The sequence below is a fragment of the Leuciscus leuciscus genome (genome assembly GCF_965113295.1).
Source record: "Leuciscus leuciscus genome assembly, chromosome: 5".
Lineage (NCBI taxonomy): Eukaryota > Metazoa > Chordata > Actinopteri > Cypriniformes > Leuciscidae > Leuciscus > Leuciscus leuciscus.
In genome coordinates, this window is record NC_138729.1 from 6,468,132 (window position 1) to 6,491,425 (window position 23,294).

Here is a 23,294-nt window from a genome sequence, read left to right on the forward strand (position 1 = left end):
TAACAATGTTCAAACTTTTTAACTGAAAATGTTTATTTTCACAATGAACACATTTATGCTGATTCTAATCAATTTGAATAAATTGTATAAAATGTATTTACATAAAATTAGATGCAAATAGTTAATAAACTATGGCTTGAAACATACCTGTTTCTTGTTCAGGTATGACTGACAGATATTTATCTCAATAAGTTTATTATTTTAATAAACTGTTAAAACTGTGTAATCCAAATGGATGGGAATTTTTATAAGCAATTCAAATGATAAATCTTAAATTTAGGCCTATATATATTTTGAGTGCTCCAGCTAAGAAGTTTATTTTTTCTTCATGTCAGGGTGTTGCAGGGATCTTCACTGCATGTTGTTCAATTATTCCAATTAATAACTAATTTGATGAATGATTACTAACACGCACTAAATATCCCATTGCTGCTGTTTCATTGTGCTGTCTTAATATACATACATGTATAGGAGAACACAAATTTGTTTTTATATCAGGGTTCCCACAATTTTAGAAAACAAGAAAAATTGTCCCATGGAAATGAGAACAACCTTAGAAAGTTGGATAAGGAATATACTTTGTAGTATTTTTTTTTCCCTCTGCTCTAAAATGTTTCATATTGCTATTAGGGAGTGGTTGTGTAGATCCGATGGTTAAAGCTTTTTATTTAGAAATAAAAACTGGCATACAAATAAAAATCTGCCCAACAATGATCAAAACTTGATCTTGCAACCATCAAGTGTCAACTGACAAGCTCCTGAAAATCAATTTAAGTGTGGGAACCCTGTTAGATTATTAATTTTGGGGTTAATGGTTGTTCCCATTCTTGTAAAGACTTTATCCCATCCCATTCAATCACAGATTTCATGTTTCAATGATTTTTTACTTAGAACTACAGCTTAAGGCCTTGACACACCAAGCCTGAAGGTAGGCCAAAGTTGGGCCGTTGTTAAGTGTTTGTCAGCTCAGCTTTTGTGGTGCGTTTTGCACCGTCGGCACAGGTCAGACTCTGTTGGAAGCTTTTTGGCCAATTGAGCATGTTGAATCAGCGTCTGGCAGTCGGTGAAAGATATTACTCTGATTGGCTCTCCAGTTATCGAAAGTGCATTAAAGAAAGCAAGCAAACAATGAAGTCAAGAGGGCACACATCGAAGGCTCTTCTAATTTTACATGGTCAGCTTATCTGAGCTTTCTAATACAGGAAAATGTTCGTAACGACATTGCTGTTTGGAAGGAAGAACGTGATCAACATGATTCATGTTCAAAATGGTAAGCAAATGTTGTTTGTATATCTGCAGTCCTAGTTTCGGTTTTCTTTTTTGAATGATGAATGCTGACTACTGCCACCTGCTGGTATAAACCGTATTTTCCTCTTACGCAAACGCAGAAAGCACGTGCTAGTTGGCTGTAGTCTTTGCGGTGTGTTCAAGTGCAACTTTTTGGCACAGAAATGGTGACGCAATGCATCAACATAGTTTGCTTTTATCGCCACTAGTTCTTTGATGTCGGTTTGGTGTGTCATGGCCTTTAGGTTAACTTAATTTCTATGAAAACTTCTAATTATCCCACATCTTTAAACCTGAAAAGATGATCATATTCACACCGTCAAATAAGTTGTCAATTATCCATACAGCATGTATCGTTTAATAAAAAAAAAAATTTCCTTTTAGGTGGCCACAGTCTCTGAGAAGTCTCGTATCTTGGAGTTGGAGCGGGATCTTGCGTTGAGGGATAAGGAGGTTGCTGCTCTTCGTAAGCCATTGGAAGCTGTACCAGGGCAGGATGGGTTTCCTGACTCTATCGTGGCATCACTCCAGGAGGAGCTCTGTTCCCTCCGTACACAGCTGGCCGCTCAGAGCGACAGTCACCAAGCAGAGCTGTCATCCTTGCGTGAGATGCTTGAGTCTCGAGAGAAAGCACATGGCGAGTCCTTGTCACAGCTCCAGTCAGCCTCAGGTCACTTGTCAAAGGATAATGAGAAGCTTTTAGGTCAGCTGGCAAAATCTGAGGAAGAGAACTCAAAAATCATTGAGCAGTGGCGTGCTAAACTAGTATCAGCAGAGGCCTCACACCAGCAAGTCTTGGAGGAGCTCAAAGCCTCCCATGAGGCAGGTGAAACCAAGCTACGTAATGCTCTGGAACAGTTGAAATCGACACATAAACTTGAGCTTGAGGAGCTCACTAACAAGCATGCTTCTGAAGCCATGGGGAGCACGAGTGAAGCCAAAGAACACAAGGCACAACTCCTGAGAGTCACTGAAGAGAACGAACGACTGATAGAAACGCTACGCACCAATCTGGAGAAGGCGGAGGAGCAGCACCTGGTGGAAATGGAGGATGTCTTGGGAAAACTTCACAATGCTGAGATCAGGGTGAAAGAGCTAGAGGACACCGGAGTTAAGTTAGGCCAGCAGTTACATGAAAAGGAGCAAGAAGCTTTGGAGCAAAACACAGCCCTTCAGACTCTGCAGTCACAGCACAGTCAAGGAAACCAAGAGATGCAGAGGTTATTGACCAATATAGAAGAGGCAAAAAGTAAAGCCAGATCTCAGGAAGAAAAGGTAGGTTGTAATGTCCATTTACACTATACACAGTATGCATGTAGAACATGTATAACAAGGAATTTCAAATTTGACCACTGAACCTCTCACCTAAACTTTTTTTGTTTAATTTCATTTTTGTGTGGGATTTTATTTAGGAATGATAGGTTTTTGGGTACTTGGTCATGCCCACAATCTAAATTACCCTCTTATAGCTGTTCAAATACTAAAGTTCAAATTTTTTTGGGGATAATTATTGGTCTTGGGAGTCCAGAGATTTGTACTATTTGTAAACTAGTACTGGATTATAAAAGTATTTTTTAAAGTAATCTCATTTATTTAACAAGCAATTTGATTGGCAGCAGTGGTTCTTGAAGCAAATTTGTTCAGAATGAGGAGATATCAAATAAATTGTGTATTAGTGAAACATCACATAATATACAATCATTTACACCCCATGTGATCGCAACCCCGTGGCCATTTTCTTTCAAATTCTTCACATATCTTTGAAATCGTTCTGCCTCTGTTAACCTTGTCTAATAGTTAAGGGTCAGTTATTGGATTCATTTGATAAGTCATTCTCTCCTCACCTTCCATTCACGGGGTCAGGGTGCGAGGTGGAATTTACAACCAAACGGTTTGCTAGTTTTCTAGACATTATTCTGGTTAGCTAGCTACTATCAAGCACATCCTGCTCTCCATTTTCTCATTCATTCGCTTTTCATTCATCATCTCTTTATTGCGCTAATGTGTGAACAGCTTTGCTATAAAGAATAACAATAGCTAAATAATAGAGCAAATTCTCTATCGTTTGACACATTAAATCTTTGCATGAAAACTAGGACTGTCAAGCCTAGTGATAAAAGAAGTTCCGTAGGCCTCTTAAATATGATAAATATTTATATCCGCCATAGTTCTTAAATTTTAATTTCAGTTTGCACACATTCAAGGTGCATTGAGTCAGAATGGACATCAGTACTGTCAATACACCAGGTTTTGCTAGGTCCTGTAGTAAAAAGTGCGATACATTCATTCATTTTTATTGTTTCATCATTGTGTGCATTGTGCATAATAGGGCTGCATGATTAAACAAAATAAAACTGAAATCGCAATATGGTTTAGTGTGATTAAATCGTAAAGACTGTAATTTAAGGAAGTAAATATACGCGCTGCGTGTTTCAAAGTGAAGCACTTTGTTCATTTACACGTGAGCGGCTCATTATCCTCCGGGGTTTGCAGCTTCTCCGAGTGGCTCGGTTCGCAACACAATTGTTATCAGAAAAAAAATCCCAAAACTGTGCAGCCCTAGTGCATAATAATACATCATGTTAACATTACCAGTGTTCGGAGATTTTATTTTCTATAATAGTCACTTTTAAGTTCCACTTTGTATGACTGGCACTGGTCTTTGTGAGTTTTTGTGTGTAACATTACTCATGTTTTGTCCCCTATCATTTCCCTTCATTATGTGGTACACCTTATTTTAGGTCATTGGGTTGAACTCAGAACTAGAGGTTAAACAGCAAGAGTTGAATGGCCTGTTGCAGGAAAAGAGCACTTTGGAGCAAGAAGTTAGTGTGCTGGTAAGTAACTCTATGGAAATTGACTAGTGAAAGTATGTCATGAGAAAAATATTTCAGCAAAAGCACTAAAGTAACTGAAAATAAAAGTACTTAAAGGTATAGTTCATCCAAAAATGAATATTCTTTCATCATTGACAATGAAAGTCAGTGGGGTCCAAACAACACTGGACATTTCAGAATGTCATATTTTATGATCTTCAGAAGAAAGCAAGTCATACAGATTTGGAACAACATTAGGGTGAGCAAATGATGGCAGAATTTTCATTTTTGAGGATCACGGGTGCATGTGAACGGCATAATGACACAGCTGGTTATAGTCTGGTTATATTTCTGGCAGGGATTTGGAGTCTATGTTTAGCATATATAGGAGTTTAAGTCAGGAACCACCTTGACTGATTCAGTGAATGAATGTCTAACTATGATGGCCCTCTGATACACCACACAACAAAATAACAAATAATTAATGTTTCAGCCATAGTTCTCAAATCGATTCACATTCTTATTTTTCTAGAAACAGAATCTTGAAAAAACATCTAATGACCAAGCCAAATCTTCTCAGACTAATCAAGGTATGTATGTCTATGCACAAATTACTCTATTGTTCAAAGTTAGACCTTAACTTAGTAAGACTTTATACAGCTCAATGAACTTTACACTCAGTGTGACGATTACTGTCTATCTCAGAGTTACGCGAGGAGCTCAGGAATAAAGATGAACAATGCACATCTCTTTCTGCTGAATTACAGGATGTAAAGAGTCAATTTGCTGGTCAGTACCAAGTTCATCAATCAATATGTGAATCAAAGGAGGAACTAATTAAAATGTCATGTTTGTGTTTCTGTTATTTACGGTTTGTATTTATGTATGATTGCTATCTTGTTTCATCTTAAGGTTTACAGAGAAATTTGAAAGCAAACGAAGAAAGGTGTCTGCAGCTGACCAAAGACAAGACTAAACTTGAAAATGACATTATGGACATGTCAAAGTCATCGGGAGACAGTTCTGCTGTGATAACAAAGCTGAATGAGGAAATCAACCGGAAAGAAAGGTGTGCTTTAATATATTTGATGAAACTGCCTAGAAAACAAAACCATGTAGAATAGTAAACGTTTTAAGTTTTAAAGTCCCCCTATTATGCTTTTTCGGATATTACCTTTCATGTAGTGTGTAATATAACTGTTTGTGAATGAAAAAGGTCTCCAAAGTTTCAAAGATCAAAGTGTAGATAAATATAGTTAATGTCTCCCAAAAGAACCGATTCTGAACTGCCTGAAACGTGTCGTCAGTAATTCCATTCTTACTTCCTGCATGAACCTATGTAGGTTTGTAACACATTTGCATAATGCCAGCCTACGGTCTTCATTGGCTGCCCTCGAACAACGTCTACTTTGACCCTCAAACACTGTGGTTGCAGCTGACACTGAAAGAGTTTGGTTCGTGTTAGCGACATGTCGAGAAGACGCTGTTTTCTGCACTGTGAAAGCAAACCCATGCACTTCAAAAGGATGAGGATGTGAAGAGTCAGTGGTTAAAATTTATTTTAACTATGATACCACATCAGTTTAACTCCAACTAACATCTCATCTACAATGTACGTCAAACAAAAATAAAATAAACTGGGCCACTTGACCAATCAGAGCTGAGTAGGCTCACGGAAAGAAGGGGTTTAGAGAGACTGACTCTTTGAGAAAACAAAACAAAATTATTTGCATAATAGGGGCACTTTAACCTCAGTTTATATTATTAGCTTGATTTGGATTGTGGGGCCTAACATTTACACCACATTTGATCATATTTTGGAGGACTTAAATGCACAATCACACATCAAACCTTATAAACCCCTTTTCAGTTAGTAAACATGGTGATGTTTTTTTGTGGGCGGAGCTTAGGTGGTGGCAGAACGATCCCTCCGGTCGCTTCACTAACGTTAGTTTGCAAGTTTTGTTAGCTTGTTTTTTTACAATGACTGGAGAAAATCCGATTTTATCTTAATGTGCAAGGTCACTCACTGTCCAGGACCGCGATTGTTATTTGCAAAAGTTCATTTTGACGGACGGAACCTGATTGGCTGACAGGATTAACGTTAATGCTACCTCCGGTGCTAAATGGTCACATACAAGACTTGTGTGGTACAATCCGCAGTTCTGCCTAGCCAGCGCCAAGGCCAGAATACGACAATGTAAAGAGTGGCATTACGGTGCAATTTTAATGATGTGAATATTTTCTAGAAATAAAAATTCCAGAAACAGCATATTCATTTTTTAACTATGTATTTGATTACCCTTTCTTACAGGTTCTTCAAAAAGTCTAGTCACAACCAATCAAAACAGTGTATACAATCATAGATGATTCACAAATAATCACAATAATTAAAAAAACATTATGCGATAAAATTTCTAATTGGAAACTCCGTCGATTCTTGTACACAACAAGATGACATCTAATAATAATAATAATAATTTAAACTCCTCATTATGTAGCCGAATCTGTGCTGGTTTGTATTGGCCGCCTCCAGTTTTCCCTTTGTTTTGCATCCAGCTAACGTTGTGACGTAACTCTGACGTCAGCTCGAAATTGGTCTATTTGAAGAAATCGTACCTAATTTACAAATCATATCTAATTTCAGGACACTAGAGGAGCTTCAGAACCAGCTTGCAGAGGAGCGGGAGAAGGCAGCTCAGGCTGAGGAGAGTCGTTCTCAAGCACAAGTCCAGGCTGAGAAGGAAGCCAAAGTCCTCACGCAGAAACACGAAGCAGAACTTTCTAACCTACAGGAGAAGATTAAGCTTTTGGTGAGAACCTTTGAACTTTCAATCTCACCTGTATTGCTACCAAATGGAATAAAGGCATCGGTTTCTTCTGGTGTTTAAGGGGCAATTTACATGACACAGTTTTCAACTAAAAACGTTAACCTTTTTATGAGTTTTGGCCGTTTATTTACATGACAACGACATTTTGGGTTCCTGAAAATGGGTTTCAAAGTGGAGTTTTTTGAAAATGTTATTGTACAAAGACGCCATGCACATGCGTATTATATGTTCAGCCTATAGGAAAAACGTTTCTATTTTTAGTTCATTGTTGTCGTGTAAATGATTTAACACTTTCAACATTATAAAAATCATTACTTTTCTACCAAGTCCCCTTTCTCACTGTTCTTTGGACACTGAGTCTCTAATATAACTTGAAATTTGGCTTTTTTTTCGTGATTCCTCAGGAGAAGAGTGTTGAAGACAATCAGGCTAAAGCCAAAGACATGGATGCATTGGGAGAGAAAGCGCTTGCAGATGCTGTAGAACACCATTCAAAAGAAATGCAGAAATTACGCAGCGAGTTTGAAAAAGTACAACAAGAGCTCCGTGTGTCTCAGGATGAAAGCCTAGAGCTGAGGAAACAGATTGAAGAGTTGATAACCCTCAAAGAAAAAGCTGCGGTAAGACCCATGGGACTATTCTTGCTTCTTTATTGATGCACTGGGTTGTACATATATAGGTCTGAACAACACTTCTACATTTATAACTTGTTTTTAAAATATATATACACTACTGGTCAAAAGTTTTAGATCGGTAAGATTTTTTATGTTTTTAAAAGAAGTCTCTTCTGCTCACCAAGGCTGCATTTATTTGTTAAAAAAACAGTAATATTGTGAAATATTATGACAATTTAAAATGACTGTTTTCTATTTTAATATATTTTAAAATGTAATTTATTCCTCAGATGAAAGCTGAATTTTCAACATCATTACTCCAGTCTTCAGTGTCACATGATCCTTCAGAAATCATTCTAATATGCTGATTTTATGCTCAAAAAAACATTCATTATTATTTTCAATGTTGAAAACAGTTGTGTACAACTTTTTTTCAAAGTTCTTTGATGAATAGAAAGTTCAAAAGAACAGCATTTATTTAAAATAGAATATTTTCTAACATTATAAATGTCTTTACTGTAACTTTTGATCAGTTTAACTCATCCTTGATGAATAAAATAATTAATTTATTTTATTTCTTCCCCCCCAAAAAATAAAAAATTCTTACTGACCCCAAACTTTTGAACGGTAGTGTTTAATGTTACAAAAGCTTTCCATTTCAGATAAATGCTGTTCTTTTGAACTTTCTATTCATCATAGCATCATGAAATAAAAATGTAAAAAACTGTTTTCAACATTGATAATAATCATAAATGTTTCTTGAGCATCAAATCATCATATTAGAATGATTTCTGAAGGATCATGTGACACTGAAGACTGGAGTAATGATGCTGAAACTTCAGCTTTGATCACAGGAATAAATGACACTTTACTGTATATTCACATAGAAAACAGCTGTTTTAAATTGTTATAATATTTCACAATATGACTGTTTTTGTTTGTATTTTTAATCAAATAAATGCAGCCTTGGTGAGCAGAAGATACTTCTTTTAAAAACATAAAAAATCTTACCGATCTAAAACTTTTCACCGGTAGTGTATTTATTGAATGATTTGTTAAAAATAATCATCTATTCCGTTCCTATAAGCTGAGTCTCATGATGCTTCTTAAACATAGTGTAGTCTTATGTAGCAGTCATTTCACTCCCACTGCTTTCAAAAACTTTAATTGTGCAGTCCTGGTTTAACATTGATTTAAACTATTAAAAATGTTTTGTTAATTGAAATAAAGCTGCTACTGTAACTTTATCCCCACTGCTAATTTTTACTTAGGCCTCAGAGAAAGCAGAACAGACGGCACAGGCCTCGTTGGAGCAGTTGACCCAGGAGAACCTTCAACTTCAGAAAGACAAGTCTGAGACTGAGGCTCTGGTGACACAGCTCAAAAACGTAATGCAAGAAATGCAGGGCAAGGTGAGTGCATGCCGAGGACAGGAAGACTTATTCCAAACGTTATTACATTCAGCACCTTTGTTATATTAAGGGTAAATCATGTCACCTCTATGAGTTTTCTAGTCATTGATTGTGACCAGGGCTTGACATTAACTTTTTTGCTCACCAGCCACTGTGGCTAGTGGTTTTCCAAAGTTACTAACCGCTCAGCATTTTCACTTGCCACAATTTTGACATCGATACCTTGGGGAAAAACTGCCATATAGATATTTTTAATGCTATCTCATAATTTGACAGCAGGGATATTAGGCTTCCCACGTACCGACTAGGGCAGGGGTGGAGAACGTCCGGCCCCCGGGCCGTAACCGGCCTGCAAAACAGTTTGATGCGGCCCGCGAATCAATTCCTCCCAAAAAAAATAAAAAAAACAAAACTTCAGAAACAAAAATCTCAGCAATTACTTTTCCTGTGATAGAAAACACAAAATAGGCAAAGTGGCAAGCAGCACGAGTCCACGAGCCGTGAGAGCAGGGCGTGGCCAGTAGCGAGAGTGTTAACTAGATGTACCGCATCCCGGTACAAAATATGACCGCCGCTCAGGCCTGCACTGGCTTTCCACAAAAATAAATGACGTGGAGTAATTTGGCTGTATTGCGTGTTTATGTATATACCTAAAAAAAGTAATAGTATGTGCATGTCTGTCTGTGTGTGTGTGTATGTGTGTGTATTTGTGTATGTGTGTGTCTGTGTGTGTGTGTGTGTGTGTGTGTCTGTGCGTGTATGTATGTGTGCGTACATGTGTGCGCGTGTGTGTTTGTGTGTGTGTGTGTCTGTGCATGTGGATTTGTATGTGTGTGTATGGGTGTGTGTCTGTGCGTGTGGATGTCAGTGTGTGTGCATGCTTGCGTTTGTTTGTATTCCTGCATGTGTGTGTGTGACAGTATCATCCTAAACCAGCAACCCTTCGCTCAACAGCACCATCTACAGGCCGATGAGTGTACAGTCACTAAATGTGCACATAAATGAATTTATTTTATACCCCCCCATGGATGAAATTCTACAAAACTTAGCAGAGGATACCCCCAGAGGTTGTCAAGTTAATCATACACATGAAATATGGTGCAGTTCTGAACATCTCCACTGAAGATAGGGGCGATTAAAGCAGAATAATATTGCATTTTCATTTTTTATGGGAGGGGCGCAAATCACAAATGAGTGATTATGGGCTAGGTTGATGTGCCATAAAAATTTCTTCATCCTCGGTGCCACGGTTCAGGTAGTTATTTAGGAAAAACTGCATTTTTTTGGGTTTGGGGGGGCCCAGCGCGGGGGGGAGTGGCCCCCGGGGACCAAACGAAATTTTTCCGTAGAAGTCTAGTGGGGCTACATGCCCACCAAATTTCATGTTCCCCGGTGTTTCGGTGTCCCTGGTATCGTTGACGAAAAATTTACGGGGGCCCCAGCGCAGGGGGGGGAAGTGGCCCCCGGGGACCAAACGAAATTTTTCCGTAAAAGTCTAGTAGACCAACATACCATAAAAATTTCTTCATCCTCGGTGCCACGGTTCAGGTAGTTATTTAGGAAAAACTGGATTTTTTTGGGTTTGGGGGGGCCCAGCGCGGGGGGGAGTGGCCCCCGGGGACCAAACGAAATTTTTCCGTAGAAGTCTAGTGGGGCTACATGCCCACCAAATTTCATGTTCCCCGGTGTTTCGGTGTCCCTGGTATCGTTGACGAAAAATTTACGGGGGCCCCAGCGCAGGGGGGGGAAGTGGCCCCCGGGGACCAAACGAAATTTTTCCGTAAAAGTCTAGTAGACCAACATACCATAAAAATTTCTTCATCCTCGGTGCCACGGTTCAGGTAGTTATTTAGGAAAAACTGCATTTTTGGGGGTTTGGGGGGGCCCAGCGCGGGGGGGGAGTGGCCCCCGGGGACCAAACGAAATTTTTCCGTAGAAGTGTAGTGGGGCTACATGCCCACCAAATTTCATGTTCCCTGGTGCTTCGGTGTCCCTGGTATCGTTGACGAAAAATTTACGGGGGCCCCAGCGCGGGGAGGGGGGAGTGGCCCCCGGGGACCAAACGAAATTTTTCCGTAAAAGTCTAGTAGACGAACATACCATAAAAATTTCTTCATCCTCGGTGCCACGGTTCAGGTAGTTATTTAGGAAAAACTGCATTTTTGGGGGTTTGGGGGGGCCCAGCGCGGGGGGGGAGTGGCCCCCGGGGACCAAACGAAATTTTTCCGTAGAAGTGTAGTGGGGCTACATGCCCACCAAATTTCATGTTCCCTGGTGCTTCGGTGTCCCTGGTATCGTTGACGAAAAATTTACGGGGGCCCCAGCGCGGGGAGGGGGGAGTGGCCCCCGGGGACCAAACGAAATTTTTCCGTAAAAGTCTAGTAGACGAACATACCATAAAAATTTCTTCATCCTCGGTGCCACGGTTCAGGTAGTTATTTAGGAAAAACTGCATTTTTGGGGGTTTGGGGGGGCCCAGCGCGGGGGGGGGAGTGGCCCCCGGGGACCAAACGAAATTTTTCCGTAGAAGTCTAGTGGGGCTACATGCCCACCAAATTTCATGTTCCCCGGTGTTTCGGTGTCCCTGGTATCGTTGACGAAAAATTTACGGGGGCCCCAGCGCAGGGGGGGGAAGTGGCCCCCGGGGACCAAACGAAATTTTTCCGTAAAAGTCTAGTAGACCAACATACCATAAAAATGTCTTCATCCTCGGTGCCACGGTTCAGGTAGTTATTTAGGAAAAACTGCATTTTTGGGGGTTTGGGGGGGCCCAGCGCGGGGGGGGAGTGGCCCCCGGGGACCAAACGAAATTTTTCCGTAGAAGTGTAGTGGGGCTACATGCCCACCAAATTTCATGTTCCCTGGTGCTTCGGTGTCCCTGGTATCGTTGACGAAAAATTTACGGGGGCCCCAGCGCGGGGAGGGGGGAGTGGCCCCCGGGGACCAAACGAAATTTTTCCGTAAAAGTCTAGTAGACGAACATACCATAAAAATGTCTTCATCCTCGGTGCCACGGTTCAGGTAGTTATTTAGGAAAAACTGCATTTTTTGGGGTTTGGGGGGGCCCAGCGCGGGGGGGGGAGTGGCCCCCGGGGACCAAACGAAATTTTTCCGTAGAAGTCTAGTGGGGCTACATGCCCACCAAATTTCATGTTCCCCGGTGCTTCGGTGTCCCTGGTATCGTTGACGAAAAATTTACGGGGGCCCCAGCGCGGGGGGGGAAGTGGCCCCGGGGACCAAACAAAATTTTTCCGTAAAAGTCTAGTAGACCAACATACCATAAAAATGTCTTCATCCTCGGTGCCACGGTTCAGGTAGTTATTTAGGAAAAACTGCATTTTTTGGGGTTTGGGGGGGCCCAGCGCGGGGGGGGAGTGGCCCCCGGGGACCAAACGAAATTTTTCCTTAGAAGTCTAGTGGGGCTACATGCCCACCAAATTTCATGTTCCCTGGTGTTTCGGTGTCCCTGGTATGGTTGACGAAAAATTTACGGGGGCCCCAGCGCGGGGGGGGGGAAGTGGCCCCCGGGGACCAAATGAAATTTTTCCGTAAAAGTCTAGTAGACCAACATACCACAAAAATTTCTTCATCCTCGGTGCCACGGTTCAGGTAGTTATTTAGGAAAAACTGCATTTTTTTGGGTTTGGGGGGGCCCAGCGCGGGGGGGGAGTGGCCCCCGAGGACCAAACGAAATTTTTCCTTAGAAGTCTAGTGGGGCTACATGCCCACCAAATTTCATGTTCCCCGGTGTTTCGGTGTCCCTGGTATCGTTGACGAAAAATTCAGTAAGGTGACAAAAAAAGACAAAAAAAAAAAAAAACTTTGACAATCCCTATATGACCGGCTAGCTACGCTAGCGGCGGTCATAATGAGTCACCTGAGTTCAAGTTCAAGCACCGGTTTCAAGTTTCTCACGGATGAACTTCGGGGGCGAGCGCGCCGCACCGGTTTAAAAAAAAAATAACGCAGTCAGCACCGCCGCACAGTCTTCTGTCAGACCAGATGTTGTCAGGCTATATGTCAGTAAAACTCAGAAAAACTAACTTACTTGCGTTACGTCGTGCCAGCCGTTTGCTCGCGGCGCGCACTCTTCAATCACGCAAATGCGGCGCGCCCTATATCACGCAAAATAAACTACTAGCATGTAACGTCGTGTTCTGTCGTCAATTAAGTATTGAAATAACCAAAAGGGAGATTAAAGCTGCGTCAAAACTCTATGTCGGGGCTTTTGTATTCCTTTGTAGGCTACATAAATGTTACACATTTTGGCGTAGCCCTACTCCATTTTCATTATTAATATTCTAACATTTGATCAATATTGCAAAGTCATCAAAACAGACTCAATATTTTGTGACCAAAAATGTGAAAAATAGGCCTACAACAGATTTCTCATTTAAGGCCATTCCTGTTTGGAATATGGGATTATGTATTGTCAACAATAAGCAGAAACATTTTGCATTTCCATTTTCTAGTGTGGATCATTCATTTCAACATTTATCCTCATTCTCATGTTTAAGAATCTGTTATCTGCTTGACAAATAAGTTATGCTACTGCCCACTGACATGCTTTTAAAGCTATTGTTATCAAAAAATGTTGGCCTTCAAACACCTTAAAATGCACATATGTAGGTCTGAGAAATAAAACATTTCTCGGGGAGCATGCCCCCAAACCCCCCTAACTACCTCACATTTAAATATGTGTGTGTCTGTGTGGTTATATATGGGCTGGTGTGGCTACAGTGCCAGGACTGAATTTTTTAACCAGTCTGCCCCCTGCATATAGGCCTAAAATATACATTATTCTCTGTATCGAATCATGTTATCTTGTTACCCAGCCCCTGATGTTTCAGGCTCAGCCCCTGGTGTTTTTAAAATCTAGAAACGCCCCTGCTCATTAAAATGGCCCTTAAAGAATGTTCAAAACTTGTAAATGGCCCTTGATAGGAAAAAGGTTCCCCACCCCTGGACTAGGGCATGAAAAGTTCAGCAGATTATTTGCGCTAAATGAATGGTTAATGTCATGGTGCAATGAGCAGAAACTGCTCTTTGTAAATAATTGGAATCTGTTTTGGGAGCGTCCTAGGCTTTTCCGTGCTGATGGCTTACACCCAAGCAGATTCGGAGCGGATCTTCTGTCGGATAACATCTCCAAAATGTTAAATACCCTTTGACTAGTAACCAAAAGTCCAAATCATAGTCTCTGCTGCACCAACTTAACTGATATAAATACTAGTGTAGAACATTGCATAGAAACCGTGTCTATTCCTCGTTTAGTGAGATCAAATAATACATCTACTGAAGTACCTAGGAAAAATCTAATTGTTATTAAAACAGAAAATGTTGCTATTAGTAAACAAAAACAATTTCTAAAGCTAGGTCTTCTAAACATTAGATCACTCACACCTAGGGCAGTTATTGTAAATGAAATACTCACAGATAATAGCTTCGATGTACTTTGCCTTACTGAAACCTGGCTTAAACCAAATGATTATTTCGGTCTAAATGAGTCTACTCCATCTGGATACTGTTATAAACAATCTATAGAGATATTCTCAATGTTACTCAGAAAACGGGTTATAAGTTTATTTCATTTGAAGTACTTGTACTAAATGTTACGCTCTTAGATATTAGAAAAACATCCCTATTATCTCTAGCCTTGGCTACCGTATAGACCGCCAGGGCCTTACGCTGATTTCCTAAAAGAGTTTGCAGATTTTCCTTTTAGTCAATGTCGATAAAGCATTAATTGTTGGAGATTTTAACATACACGTAGATAATCCAAATGATGCGTTAGGGGCTGCGTTTACAGATTTATTAAATTCATTTGGGGTCAAGCAAAACGGGGTCAAGCAAAACGTCACCCCAACTCGTCTTAATCATACACTCGATTTAATTATATCACATGGAACCGATCCAACCGATATAGATATCATTCCACAAAGTGATGATGTCACTGATCACTACATGGTAACTTGCATATTACGTACTGCTGTAATATGTCATGCGGCGCCACGTTATCAACTAGGCAGAACAATCCTCCCATCCACCATAGATAATTTCTCAAATTGCTTATCTAATCTGTCTCAGCTGCTGCCTGAACCCAAACAAACAGATGAACTAGAAGAACTAACTAGCACTATGAGCACCATTCTCTCTAGAACATTGGATGTGGTTGCACCTATTAAATTAAAAAAGGTCAGAGAGAAAATTAAAGCACCATGGTACAACAATACTACGCATGTTTTAAAGAGAGAAACCCGTATTTTAGAGCGTAAATGGAAACAAACAAATTTAGAGGTCTTTAGAATCGCGTGGAAAGACAGTATGTCACATTATAAAAAGGCCCTAAAAGCGGCCAGGGCTGAGCACCTCCGCAAACTAATAGAAAACAACCAAAACAATCCAAGGTTTTTATTTAACACCGTGGCTAGACTAACAAATAAACAGACGTCACCCGAACAAAATATCCCGTTACAGTTCAGTAGTAATGATTTCATGAACTTCTTCACTGAGAAAATAGAAAGCATCAGAACCACAATTGTAAACGTTCAATCTTCAATTGCGCCTTATAATTCAGCTTCAATTATCACCCCGCAAGAACAATTACAGTGCTTTACAACTATAGAACAAAAAGAGTTAAATAAACTTATCACTTCATCTAAAACAACAACATGTTTATTAGATCCTATACCAACTAAACTACTGAAAGAAGTGTTACCTGTAGTGGAAGAGCCTCTCCTCAATATTATTAACGCGTCTTTATCTTTAGGTCATGTTCCAAGAACATTTAAACTGGGAGTTATAAAACCTCTAATTAAGAAACCACAATTAGATCATAATAACCTAGCAAATTATAGACCCATTTCAAATCTTCCATTTATGTCTAAAATATTAGAAAAAGTGGTGTCCGCTCAACTGGGCTCTTTCTTGCAACAAAATGATATCTATGAAAAGTTTCAGTCTGGATTCAGACCGCATCATAGCACTGAAACTGCGCTCGTTAAAATCACAAATGATTTACTTTTAGCTTCTGACCAAGGCTGTATCTCAATACTAGTTTTACTTGATCTTAGTGCTGCGTTCGATACTATAGATCACACAATACTCTTAGATCGACTACAAAATTATACTGGTGTTCAAGGACAAGCATTAAGCTGGTTCAAATCATACCTATCTGACCGCTACCATTTTGTCTATTTAAATGGAGAAAAATCGATCATAACTCCAGTAAACTATGGAGTGCCGCAGGGATCTGTGTTAGGCCCTCTGTTATTCTCAATATATATGATGCCACTTGGAAATATTATAAGGAAACATGGAATTAGTTTCCATTGTTATGCTGATGACCCTCAAATATATATTTCATCACGGCCGGATGAAAACGCTAAATTTTCCAAATTGACAGAGTGTGTTAAAGATATAAAAGATTGGATGACCCGTAATTTTCTTTTATTAAATCCAGACAAGACAGAGGTAATACTTATCGGTTCAAAAAACCGCCCACAAAACCTCGCACAATACAACTTTAACATCATAGGATGTCCTGTTACTTTATCCTCTACAGTAAAGGACCTGGGTGTTATACTTGATTGCAACCTGTCTTTTGAAAATCATATTTCATATGTTACAAAAACTGCCTTTTTCCACCTTAGAAACATTGCTAAGCTACGTAATATGCTATCAGTGTCTGATGCAGAAAAGTTAGTTCATGCATTCATGACCTCGAGACTAGATTACTGTAATGCTTTATTAGCTGGTTGTCCTGCATCCTCAATAAACAAGCTACTAACTGTCCAAAATGCCGCCGCTAGAGTTCTTACGAGATCAAGAAAATATGATCATATAACACCGATTTTATCATCATTGCATTGGTTACCTATAAAGCTCCGTATTAATTACAAGGTATTGCTACTGACTTATAAAGCCCTAAACGGCTTAGCTCCAGTCTATTTAACGGATCTTCTATCACCCTATAATCCATTGCGCTCTTTAAGATCACTAAATTCAAGGCTTTTGGTCATACCTAGGATATCCAGAACCACTAAAGGAGGAAGAGCATTTTCACATTTGGCTCCAAAACTCTGGAATAGTCTTCCTGATACTGTTCGTTGCTCAGACTCGCTCTCCCAGTTTAAAACTAGATTAAAGTCGCATCTCTTCAGCCAGGCATTCATATAATATTTTTAATCTTACAGTTCAAAATACAATCCGGTCTCTAGCTCATAAATGCCAGAGGAGAACTGGCCCCCGACTGAGCCTGGGTTCTCCCAAGGTTTTTTTTTTTTCTCCATTAGGTCACCTGATGGAGTTTTAGGACACCATTAGGTCACTTGATGGAGTTTTTCGGTTCCTTGCCACTGTTGCCTTTGGCTTGCTCAGTTGGGGATATTTTGGGGATATTTAATTTAATTTGATCAATCAATAAATTCCACTTGAAACAAACCTTGTTGTATTATTTTAATTTAATACTGTGAAGCTGCTTTGATACAATCTGTATTGTGAAAAGCGCTATACAAATATTCTTGACTTGACTTGACTTGACTTTAAGACCTGATGCACAGAGCCTTTACTGTTACACATGCGTTTTCTTTCTCAAATGTTTGTTCACTTAAAATAAAACTGACCGTGTCTACATGAATACTCGCCAAGACTGGCATTTTGACACTTTTGTGTGCAGTTGATTGTTTAAACACAATAGGTGGTAAAAAAAAAAAAAAAAAAAATATTGAGAGGTGGCTTTATGTGCGCACACTTTAAGTGTGAGCATAAAATCTGCGGGAATGACTAAAAGGATGCGCAATACGCGCAATCCCACGCTGAAATTAAAGTCCTGTAACAGCAACCGTATTCATCCAGAGCAAGTGAGTGAAGGGAGGCAGGTTTGTGTGTAACCTACTGTCGGAGAGATAAGAGCGTGAGAAAGCGCAGCTGGTATCGTGTATCTATTCTGTGCAAAATGAGTACTGGAAGCATTTTAGATATTTCAGTATCAAAATCAATACTTTTGACAACCCTACATTGCAGTTAGTTTATTTCAGATGCCTTTTTAAAAGACTACTATTGAAAAATTTATATATTATATAAAATTCAACGAACCTACCAAAGTGGCTAGTAGGAGTGACTGCGTTACACGCCACTGCTTAAATCATTGATATTTACTAGTGCTTGTTTTAAGTTGCTCATTGTTTTCTCTGTACTTTTGTGTAGCTGGATGCCTTAACAAAGCAGAACTCAGAGTATCAAGAGAATGTGAGTTCAGACAGTCAGAAGATCAGCAGCCTCAGTAAAGAGATGTGAGTGTCTTTACCATTTATCCACACTGCAATTCTTTATCAGTTGAAATTGTGTAGTTTAATTTCTATGTGATATTAATTCTAATAATAATAAGCCAGATAAGTTTGTGTGTCTCTGTTGCGTAAACAAATGCTGGTTGTGTTTCAGTGAGGAGTTAAAACAAGCAGCTTCTGAAAAAACCCAGGCAGTGGATACTCTGAAAAATGAGAAGGAAAAGCTAACCATGGACCTTGCCAGCAGCCACAAAGACAGTGACATTCTACTAAATGTATGTTAACCACATTACATGTAATATTTTACTCTAATATTGCACTAGGAAATACATTATATCATTTTTTTCTCCAATTTTTTATTTTGCTTGTCAATCATATTTAAGTGACAAAAAATTAATTTAATTAAATGATGACCAGCAGTTTATGGACATTTTATTGTAAACTTTGTAGTTTGTTGGCCAAGTATTTTTATGCCTAACCTAACAATAACTTATATATCATTTTGTGCTCATATACTAGCCAATATGTACTATTATTATTATTGTGCTTTATGTACTATTATGTGCTATTTTGTGAGAAGTAAATGAATTCTCTTCACTGTCATCTTAATGCAGCTCAAAAAGGAGTGTGACAGTCTCAACGATCAGTTGAAGGAGATGAAAATGAGGTAAGGAACTTTTCCTAGTTGTCAAAACCAAGTTTATGTATAAGCGGGAAAAAGTTTGTTGGCTCGTTTGCGTGACAGTGAGGGTAGATTAACTGATCTCTCCTACCGATTCACCAGCGTTGTTTGTGAAAGAGAGCCGTCCATGCAAGAGATCCGCTTCGTTTATTCTTTAGCATTAAGAGAGGAAATAAAAGTTTAGAAATGTTTAATTGTAGTATTATGTTAAAGTGCCCCTGTTGTTGTTTTAAAGGTTCCTAGTTTTAATCGGGAGGTCTCTTACAATAGGTTTACATGCATCCAAGATCAAAAACATTTTAATCTTCTCATAATATCTTCTGCAGCATCAGCTCTTCTCTCACAGTGTCTGAAACAGTTTGTTCAAGGATCCAGTTTCTCTAAACCCCGCCTTTTCTGAGAGCTTTCTCTGCTCTGATTGGTCGGATGGCCCAGTCTGTTATGATTGGTCTACCGCTAACAGGAAACCAAACGTCCATTAGCATATCTGAATTTCAGCTCCGTATCTTCCTCAGCATTTGTACACACAGTGATATGAACAGTAACGATTGTGTCAGTTTTACCGTATCAATGCCTCATCTTTTGGAAGTGCATGCAGAGTGGACATTTTTTACAGTGCAGAAAACAGCGTCTTCTCAACACGTCAACAACACAAACCAAACTCTTCCAGTCTCAGCTACAACCACAGTGTTTGAGGGTCGAAGTAGACATTGTTTGCGGGCAGCCAATGAAGACCGTAGGCTGGCATTATGCAGATGTGTTACAAACGCATGTAGGTTCGAGCAGGAATAATGCTGGAATTACTGATGACTCATGTCAGGCAGTTGAGAATCGGCTCTTTCTTTTGGGAGACATTAACATTATCTACACTTTGATCTTTGAAACTTTGCAGACCTTTTACATGCACTAACAGCTCTATTACACACTACATGAAAGGTAATATCCTAAAAAGCATAATTAAGGCACTTTAAAATACTGTAATACCCAAGTTATTATATTTATAGCACTTAATAGACATGCCAAAAGTTTTTTTAGTTTTTTATTTATCCCAGTCAGTCCTACACCCTGAAATGCCGTAAAGGATTTGTCATAATCTACTCGCCCTCGTGCCAAACTTGCTTGTTTTTTTGTGTACAATACAGAAGGGGATGTTTAGCAGACAAGCTAATACAGGGAACAGGAACTTTCAAACTCTAAATAGAATTTAAAATGCACCATAAAAGTTGTCCATACACTCTTAAAAATAAAGGTTCCAAAATTTGTGAATATAAAGAACCTTTTGTGCAATGGAAAGGTTCCGTTGATGTTAAATGTTACTTTTTTTTTTTAATTTAATGCTGAATGCACACATTATACAACCTCTCTTCTGTACAGGGAAAGCACCTCAAGAAGTGAATCTGAAAAGGAGAAAGCAGCACTTCAGCAATCTCTCCAAACACAGAGTGCCTTGGTCTCAGAAAAGGACAAAAAATTAGAGACTCTGAGAAATGAGGTATTATGGCTGTTTATGTAATAACCAAAATACATGTTTACATGAGACTGTTGTGATAAAACAGTTACTCATCTTAAATGTGCAGTATTATGCATTCAACCATGTAAAGCTAGTAACCACAAGTAAGGATACTAGCAACAGACTGTTTACATGAGTACAAATTCACACAGAAATTGTCAGTAATGCATAACCAGAAGTTCATCCATCTATAAAGTCAAGGATTTGTAGACATGTTTACAGGCCAAATAGCACAGTGTTACTGAATAATTCATGTAAATGTGTTAACAAAAATATTTCTGATTTTAAACCTGCAGAATGTCTTGCCCTAATATGCACCATTTCCATTCTTTTTTGAAAACTGTGGGAGGAGTCTATATAATTCCTGAGTTATCTGACAATATTATGTAAAGATGTGTGCAAAATTATTCATAATTTATTAGTGTCTGCTTCAGGTTGTCCTTGTTCTATGTTGTGTATATTTTAGATGATCAGAAGATGGCCAAAATATTTCGAAATGTTTTTTTCTGTACTTTTTGTAGCTGGATGCTCTAACAAAGCAGAACTCCGAGTATCAAGAGAATGTGAGTTCAGACAGTCAGAAGATCAGCAGCCTCAGTAAAGAGATGTGAGTGTCTTTACCATTTATCCACACTGCATATCTTTGTTTTGTTTGTAGAATTGTGAAACTTTTGTCATTTTTCGTTGATATTTACCGTCTAGACTAACCCACAAGTTTGTGTTAATGGGTGAAGATCCTTCTTTACTCTCTTTATGCAGGAGTCCAATATCTCTGAAGCATTTTTTTTTTTTTTTGCATATTTTTGGACTGTGATGGTTTGAACTCTAGGACTCTTTACTTTTCGGTAATTTTTTTAAGTAATTTTTTAGAGTTTTAGATTTTTTTAATCAAAGATATACTTTTAAAACTTTTGTCTTTTTTTTTTAGATATATAATTTAGGTCACACTTTAGTTTAGGGTCCAATTCTCACTATTAACTACAACTTTTGCCGCAATAAACTCCCAATAACTGCTTATTAATAGTTAATAAGGTAGTTGTTAAGTTTAGGTATTGGGTAGGCATTAAGGGATGTAGAATATGGTCAAGCAAAATAAGGCATTAATATGTGCTTTATAAGTACTAATAAACAGTCAATATTCTAGTAATATGAATGCTAATAAACAACTTGTTAATAGTGAGAACTGAACCCTAAACTAAAGTGTTACCATTATTTACTTATTTACTTTTTATCTTTTTCTCACTATAAATATACTGTAGCCGTGCTAGCTGGCGTAATGCTAAATTATAAAACAAAACCAATAATCTTTGATAATTATCTTTTATATTCATGACAACTTTTCACTCAAAGTCTTATCTCAATCTTTTACTGGTATTTAATTTACTTTTAATTCAACTATGTATAAAACTAAGGGAGGAAAGGGGCGTCCATGCATAGATTATGGATTTTAATAACCAATTAGGAGTCATTACCAGAGATTACCAATTATAATCATTACAAAAACACCCAATGTATTACGCATTCAAAATACAATTCTTCACATATATTTTAAGGTAAACTTTTATCTATCTCCAGCACAGATGCTTCAGAAATATATTCTAATGTATATTTTTTTCCCTATCTAGATTTCACAGTTTAAAGTATTGTCAGGTCAAATATTTACACCCCTTTTATAATGGTCCGTGTGAAAACCACATCCTCGACTAAATTCATGTCACCATACCTGTAGTATTGCATTATTCGTGTTAGCATACATGACGTACTGAGCAGTGTCAGACCATACAGTCGACTCATTTACATGTGCACTACAGCTTTCCAGGACAGGTTAGAGAATCTTGTGTTTATAGTTGTTTTTAGAAGTGGTGTAAGAATCCTTCACACTGTTTTATGTGTCTCTGTGTGTTGTTTGATTAAATGCTGGTTGTGTTTCAGTGAGGAGTTAAAACAAGCAGCTGCTGAAAAAACCCAGGCAGTGGATACTCTGAAGAATGAGAAGGAAAAGCTAACCATGGACCTTGCCAGCAGCCACAAAGACAGTAGCATTCTACTAAATGTATGTTCACTGTATAATGTGTGTCATTTCATTGATTTGATTTTGACTTGCATCATATTCAGTGTCCAGATAATTGAGCTGAATTCATTTTTGGTTGATTTTAATGCTGATGTTGTGCATGTTTAATGTAAATATTTTATGCCTTAAATCATTGTAATGCTATGTTGTGATGATTAATGTGCTAATTTGATAGCTGAAAGCCCTAACTGTTATTCACTCTTAATGCAGCTCAAAAAGGAGTGTGACAACCTCAATGATCAGTTGAAGGAGATGAAAATGAGGTAAGGAAACAGAACTTGTTTGTAATGGTGTCATGTATAGAGGGACTTTGTTTCAACCCCCAAATGAATGCAGAATTCACACATCATATGATCTGTCTTCTGCACAGGGAAAGCACTTTAACAAGTGAATCAGAAAAGGAGAAAGCAGCACTTCAGCAATCTCTCCAAACACAGAGTGCCTTGATCTCAGAAAAGGACAAAGAATTAGACTCTCTGAGAAATGAGGTATTATGGCTGTTTACATAATCTTTTTATTTTATTTATTTTTATGATATTTGAGAAGGATTTTCACACATAACACAGTTGTTATCCCAGTTTGAGAACATATTTTAACATCCCAAGTAAATTAATTTGGTGGCTTTATGCAATCAAGAGTTGGCTTTAATGTAATGGACAGAAATGATTAAGGGGTCCAAGAACAAAGTGCTGGAATCCTATTGTATTTGTAGGGGTTTCTTACAGATAAAACTCGAAAAATTAGAATATCATGCAAAAGTTATAATTTTGATGATTATGGCTCA

General features: G+C 38.6%; 1 protein-coding gene across 4 annotated transcripts in view; it reads left to right on the top strand.

Moving 5' to 3' along the window:
- The window catches only part of clip1a (CAP-GLY domain containing linker protein 1a), a 56,785-nt gene that overhangs the window by 27,697 nt on the left and 5,794 nt on the right, over positions 1–23,294 (top strand). For 3 of the 4 annotated variants that reach the window (XM_082170917.1, XM_082170918.1, XM_082170919.1), the window contains 16 exons: positions 1,672–2,562; positions 4,029–4,124; positions 4,636–4,693; positions 4,809–4,892; positions 5,016–5,172; positions 6,751–6,916; positions 7,339–7,554; positions 8,820–8,960; positions 18,168–18,253; positions 18,402–18,522; positions 18,862–18,914; positions 20,304–20,421; positions 20,961–21,046; positions 22,372–22,492; positions 22,721–22,773; positions 22,881–22,998. In XM_082170917.1, coding sequence (XP_082027043.1) covers positions 1,672–2,562; positions 4,029–4,124; positions 4,636–4,693; positions 4,809–4,892; positions 5,016–5,172; positions 6,751–6,916; positions 7,339–7,554; positions 8,820–8,960; positions 18,168–18,253; positions 18,402–18,522; positions 18,862–18,914; positions 20,304–20,421; positions 20,961–21,046; positions 22,372–22,492; positions 22,721–22,773; positions 22,881–22,998 — 2,565 coding nt within the window. The remainder of the gene's footprint in view (positions 1–1,671; positions 2,563–4,028; positions 4,125–4,635; positions 4,694–4,808; positions 4,893–5,015; positions 5,173–6,750; positions 6,917–7,338; positions 7,555–8,819; positions 8,961–18,167; positions 18,254–18,401; positions 18,523–18,861; positions 18,915–20,303; positions 20,422–20,960; positions 21,047–22,371; positions 22,493–22,720; positions 22,774–22,880; positions 22,999–23,294) is intronic. The other variant, XM_082170920.1, reaches the window with a different exon arrangement.